Below are 6693 nucleotides of genomic sequence, written 5' to 3'. Positions count from 1 at the left end.
ATATCCCTGCAGTATGGCAATTACAGTAATTATGTTTTAGCAGCAATACGCAAAGAATAATAGCAGTTTGGAGACATGACTTCCCATTTCAGAGACCCTCACAATAAACAGTTAGAAGGCAACTTTCTCAGTGTGCTGGTTAAAAGGCAGGTAAGGACCCATCCTATTTCAGCTGTATCTATTGTGACAGGAAACAACAGCAAAGAAGAGGGAGTGAAAGGTTCATTTTATAATGTGTGCAAGTAAACAGCCTTACTTTTGAGTGCAAATAAAGGAGACTGGGTGTAACCAACATTTGAATTTGTCTCCTTACCTTTATGTGTTGGAAAAATGATACCAACTAGTTTTATTTGACGCCTAAAAGTATAGGTAGGAGCTACTGACTCCCAAGCCAACCTGGAGCCCTGGTGTATTAGCGCAGCAAATGGGAAATCAGGGACTTTACTAAAGACAGAACAACGTTATTGTCTTGGGGTGCTTGGGTGAGTAAGGACCACATTCAAACTGAGTGGAGAATTCAGGATTTGGCCATATACACTCACCTGAGGAAAAGTGTTGATATAATCTATAGCTATTACAGTTTGTAATTGTAAAAGGTTTTTGAACAGCCACAAATAAATACAGAGATATGGTTCTTCAAATGGATACTTTTCTCCTTGCTCCCTTTTCTGGCACAGGCTGTCAAAACAAAAGAAAGTTATATTTTATTGACCTTCCCCTTCTAAATTTCCCCTCCTCTATCATGTAATTTTCTATTTGAAATTCCACATCTCCCTCTCTATAATGATACCATGTCCCATCCACCAGACATGTTTAACAGGCAGCAACAACTTCTGACACACTGTGACAAAACACCCCCTGCTATTAGTTTCCAAGCTAAAGGGTTCTGAAGAAAAAAATAAGTCACAGTCTTTGTTCAGAATGTTACACTAAGATCACTAGGAACTGAGTTTCCCAAATGACTAAACCTGCTCATCTTGGCTCAGAACATACTCAGAGTGTGGAAATTCGCTGTTCAAATGAGAACTCTCACTTCTTTTGTATGAGAGTCTACTAAAGTATGAGAGTCTACTAAAGTACAAAGCCTAAGTAGTTTTGTTATCTGTCAAAACAGATAGTGCACATTATTAGTAAGCTGCTAATGTCATGTCTTTTCTTCTGCCAAGGAGAAGTCCACAGAATGGCTACCACTGCTGCTACTGTTGCATCTCAGCTAACGGTCTTCACTTACAGCAATGAAAGCAGCTGCGACGTGTATAACCACCACTTTGCAGCGAAAGTAATTTTTTCATTCTTTTACACTGTCCTGCTGGTCTTTGGCTCTTGTGGAAATGTCCTTGCCCTTTATGTCACCTTCCACCGAGGGAAGAAAATCAACTCAACTGATCTCTACTTAATCAACCTTGCTGTGTCAGATGCCCTTTTCACGCTTGCTCTGCCTGGAAGAATTGCTTATTACATCTTAGAATTCAACTGGCCTTTTGGAGACTGGTTCTGCAGGGTGACGGCATTCATCTTTTACATGAACACGTATGTGGGCATCTACTTTATGACATGTGTGAGTGTCGACCGCTACATCGCCGTGGTCCACACCCGGCGGCTTGGCAGATTTAGGAAAGTGAGCAGAGTGAAGTATATCTGCATGCTGATATGGTTCATTGTGTTCCTGCAGACAATATCATTACTCTTCAGGCCCATGACCAAGAAGATAGGAGATAAGCTGACCTGCATGGAATATTTCAACTTTGAAGAAATTCCTAAGTTGCCATTTATCCTTCTGGGGGCTTGCATGATTGGATTCTGCCTACCAGTGGGGATTATATTAGTTTGTTATGTGCAGATCAACCTAAAACTGTGCAGAGCAGCCAAAGAAAACCCCCTGACAGATAAGAATGGGCACCACAGAAAGGCTTTCACAATCATACTGGTTGTGCTCCTTGCAGTTGTGATCTGCTTTAGTCCTTACCATTTAAATATCATTCAGTTCATGATCAGAAAGATACTACATCAGCCATCTTGCTCAGCACAGAAAGCCTTCAAGATGTCTCTTCAAATCACAGTGGCTTTTATGAACATGAACTGTTGCATTGATCCAATAATTTACTTCTTTGCATTTAGAGGGTATAAGAGAAGACTCCTAAGACTATTTAGAACCAGTGGCTCTGTTCCATCCTCCTCCACTGGAAAGTCATATTCAGAAAGCAACAGCAACAGCCACAACCAAGGAGTTTGCTCATCCTCAGCTTAGCTATAACATTTTCAATTTGTCCATGTCTACTCAGAGTTCTTATCTTAAAATTACCCATTGTTGCACTGGAGAAATTCCATAGGTGGCAGCAAAGGTGGGAGCATAAGTACAGACAAGTTGCTGGTGTCTTTGCCACTGTATCATCTAACACTCGCCAGAACAAGATGGCATGGTAGTAAAACCACCAGCACCTCTTCCACACTTATACTCTCACCATTCAATGGAGCTGACCCTGTGGCAGGAGAAGGGTCGAAATCTTAAGAAAAGAGTTGGGTATCGACAAGGTCTTAGACCAAGATATATATTTTTACACACACACACACACACACACACAATATCAGAAGTCTGAGCAGTCACCATTTTATGATTTCTGAAACTTGTTATAACAGCATGGTATTAGAAATTCATTACAATTTGAACATGTATTTCTTATAGAAGTTTATGGCTTGGAATTCAGTAGGTGTACAAACTGTACAAACAAATGGACAGAGTGAGATCCTCATCTTCTCAATAGTCGTTAAAATAAACAATTAAAACATATTCATAGTCCTTTGGAAATGGCATGCACAAAACTGTGCTTTATACAGAGCACAGCTTCTTGAAAATGGTAAAAAGTCTGTATGTTTGTTAAATCTGGAAAGATACTCTGAAATAGTAAATATTCAGGTATTAATCCAGTTCAATTAAAGTGATGAAGCAGCACTATGAAACAACTAATCGCACCAGTGTTCTATAGCTATTTGACATGAAGCCAGTCTTCCATTTTCCTGTCTTGTGATTGAAATTGTACTTATTAGCATCTACTGGACTCTGGGAGATGGCTGAAATCAGTAGCAGGAATGTCCCTCTTTCAAAAGTCTGACCTCATCTGTATAATCCCAGAGTATCTACAGTATATTTTAAAACTGAAACTGACTCAAAATTTCTCAGATTATCTTGTGGCTTGATATGTCTTTACTGTGGAAAAAGACAAAACAGAACTGCAACTGGCCACAACAATTCCTGTAACAAGTGAATGTAATCTAATAATTAGCAGTGAGGAGCTGCTAAAAAAAGAAGTTTGGACATGAGGGGAGCTAAATGTTTTCATTCTACTTTCAAATTTAAGATTGTAAATTTATTTTGAATATTAGGGGCTAAGCATACATTGGATTGTCAAGTGTGGAATATTTTAACACAATTTAAAGGTTTTCAGAAAAAAACAGGTCCCTATTTCTGCCCCATTCAAAATGGTCAAAAGCAGTTTCGTTGTCTCAAGTTATTTTAGACAAACCATATGTAATAGGAGGTAACATAGTGCAATATTCTGAAGAATGTGGATTTTATAAATTATTTGGAGTCACGAATTCATCAAAGATAGGAGCTCACCTTACAGAATAACTTTCCATTTTGTTTGGTGTAAAACTGGCCAGCTAATTTTGTTGGAAGGTATTTTAAGCTATAAATGTCTTTGCAAATGAGAGTCATGACAAAGAAATAGAGACAAAGAGTTTGTGGGTTACGTATGGTTCTAGACGTATATAATCATTAACAGAAGAAGAAGAAAAATGACGGTCTGGAAGGGACTTAGTGAGGCTAGCCCACACTGAGGCAGGACTAAGTATACTAAGACCATCCCTGACGGTAGTTTGTCTAACCTGTTCTTAAAAAACTTCAATGATGGAGATTCCACAACCTCCCTAGGTAATCTATTCCAGTGCTTAACTATCCTTATAGTTGAAAGTTTTTCCTAATGTCTAACCTCAATCTCCCTCACTGCAGATTAAACAGATTACTTCTTGTCCAACCTTCAGTGAACATGGAGGACAATTGATCACTGTGCTCTTTATGACAGCCTTTTAACATATCTGAAGACTGTTATCAGGTCTCCACTCAGTCTTTTTTCCAAGTCTAAACTAATCCGGTTAAAATGCCCATTATGAGGATAAGCCCCCTAGAAAGATTTTGGCCCAATCTCAGAATCTGAACAGAGGAGGATAGATAGTAGTTTATGCTTTGCACATTGCCCATCTTTAACCTTTTTAAGGAGGAGGGTGATTGAGATCTTTGAAGTTCCTCCATAGAGTTAGTTTATGACCATTCTCCTGAGGAGGTGAAGAGTAACATTACAATTTTTATCAAACATCAATATTTTAAAAATGTATATGTCTAGCTGCTTTTCAAGACTTTACATTAGAAATTTCAGATTCGGTATAAGATCTGGTGACTAAATTACTTTGGAAATCCATTCAAATAGTTGGGTACAACAGAGAGCACAAACCAATGCACCCATTTTCTCTCATACACACACTATAAGAAGGCTGAGGGAATAAAGAGTCTTTTAAAAATTCTTGGAAAACCTCACACACACTTTCCTTTGTCAAACAAGACTTTTGCCCCATGATTCTTTGTGATGACTAGGATAATATTTTTTTTCCCCAGAAGAAGCCTTGTCTTTCAGACTGGTTCTGTTCTTCATTGCATTTTCTTCTTCAAATAAAAACTTTGTCTTGTGAATTGTAAACTTTATTTTTGCATGTAATAAAGCTCTTGCACAAAAACCCTCCTTAAAATGCACTTCTTCCACCAAACCTACTAAATTTAATCCCCTTAAATTAGAAGCACTGTTACACACTTATTTTTTTTAATTGCAATCAGCACCTGAGAGGATCATGATCTAAATGACAAACCAAACCAAACCGAGGTGATGATTACCCTGTGCAAGGGGCACTCTCTATTCTCACTGAAGTCAACGGGAAGTGAAGCTAACAGCACCTTGCAAGACTGAGCCTCAGCTCATAAAATCAGTGAGGTAAGGACAGCACTTTCCTCCGTGTTTTGTACCTTGCTGATGGAGTCATTGGAGTTTTGTTACAGCTGAATGTCCTGTTTTGGAGCAAACATTTGAGATTACAACACACCTGTGACGGGTTGGATCACAGAAACCCCCTTGGGACTGCCACCTGATGTGCTGGGACTACCTTTGAGCCTGTTTTCCCTCGCAGCTTGTGACTTCAGTACCCTGTCTTGTTGAGCCAGACACGCTAGCCTGCTGCAAACACAGACCGAGGTCTGAACTACGTCTCCCAACAAGCTGCAGGTTTAACTGAAAACAGTTTAAGAAGCGCTCCTGTCTCCAGCACCCAGATACCCAGTTCCCAATGGGGTCCAAACCCCAAATAAATCAGTGTTACTCTGTATAAAGTTCATACAGGGTAAACTCATAAATTGTTCGCCCTCTATAACACTGATAGAGAGATATTCACAGCTGTTTGCTCCCCCAGGTATTAATACTTGCTCTGGGTTAATTAATAAGCAAAATTTCTCAGATTACCTAGTGGCTTGATATGTCTGTACTGTGGAAAAAGACAAAACAGAACTGCAACTGGCCACAACAATTCCTGTAACAAGTGAATGTAATCTAATAATTAGCAGTGATGAGCTGCTAAAAAAAGAAATTTGGACATGAGGGGAGCTAAATGTTTTCATTCTACTTTCAAATTTAAGATTGTAAATTTATTTTGAATATTAGGGGCTAAGCATATGTTGGATTGTCAAGTGTGGAATATTTTAACACAATTTAAAGGTTTTCAGAAAAAAAACAGGTCCCTATTTCTGTCCCATTCAAAATGGTCAAAAGCAGTTTCATTGTCTCAAGTTATTCTTGAGACATACACCAAAGAGCATGCAGCACAACCTTAACCCAGATCTCTCAATTCTGCATGCCTCCTGCACACTTCCGTTTACCAAACTACACCCTTCCAGCACTAATAGTTGTAGATCTTTTGTATCTTGGAATAGGGTAGTTTGGTAGAAGACATGATGAAAAGCTGTCATCACTAGAGGTGTGTATTAATTTCCTGTGGTGTCTACAAATGCCTTGCGGGGGACTCGACAAAAAAAAAAGATTTTATTAAATATAAAAAAGTAGGATTTAAGTGGTTCCTAGTAATAACAGACAGAACAAAGTAAATTACCAAGCAAAATAAAACAAAAACACGCAAGTCTAAGCCTAATACAGTTGGAAACTAAATGCAGGTAAATCTCACCCTCAGAGATGTTCCAATAAGCTTCTCACACAGACTAGACTCTTTCCTAGTCTGGGTCCAGCAATCACTCACACCCCTGTAGTTACTGTCCTTTGTTCCAGTTTCTTTCAGGCATCTCTTTGGGGTGGAGAGGCTATCTTTTGAGCCAGGTGGAGACAAAATTGAGGGGTTTCCCTGGCCTTTTATATTCTCTCTCTTGTGGGCAGAAACCCCTTTGTTTCCTCTGCAGAATCACAGCTACAAGATGGAGTTTTGAGTCACATGGGCAAGTCACATGTCCATGCATGACTCAGTTCTTTACACGCCGACACCATTGTTTACATGTTAGTTTGAACGTTCCCAGGAAAGCTCAGATGTGGATTAGTATCTCTCAAAGTTCACTGTCAGTTAAGCATTTCTTGATTGGGCACTTACTGA

The 6693-nt window shown here is 39.1% G+C and overlaps 1 protein-coding gene across 1 annotated transcript; it reads left to right on the top strand.

The window, feature by feature from the left end:
- The first annotated feature begins 1178 nt into the window (after window positions 1-1178).
- Window positions 1179-4664, top strand: LOC140904912 (G-protein coupled receptor 183). The gene has a single exon (XM_073327277.2). It carries the CDS (start codon window positions 1181-1183, stop codon window positions 2246-2248), a length of 1068 nt encoding a protein of 355 aa, XP_073183378.1. The 5' UTR covers window positions 1179-1180; the 3' UTR covers window positions 2249-4664.
- The last annotated feature ends 2029 nt before the right edge of the window (window positions 4665-6693 follow it).

This window comes from Lepidochelys kempii, chromosome 1 (genome assembly GCF_965140285.1).
Source record: "Lepidochelys kempii isolate rLepKem1 chromosome 1, rLepKem1.hap1, whole genome shotgun sequence".
Lineage (NCBI taxonomy): Eukaryota > Metazoa > Chordata > Testudines > Cheloniidae > Lepidochelys > Lepidochelys kempii.
The sequence above is the reverse complement of the archived record's forward strand: the minus strand, read 5'-3'. Positions and strand labels throughout refer to the sequence as shown.

Excerpts from the sequence above, each read along its gene's own strand:
- LOC140904912 (XM_073327277.2), top strand. The coding sequence starts at position 1,181 with ATGGCTACCACTGCTGCTACTGTTGCATCTCAGCTAACGGTCTTCACT.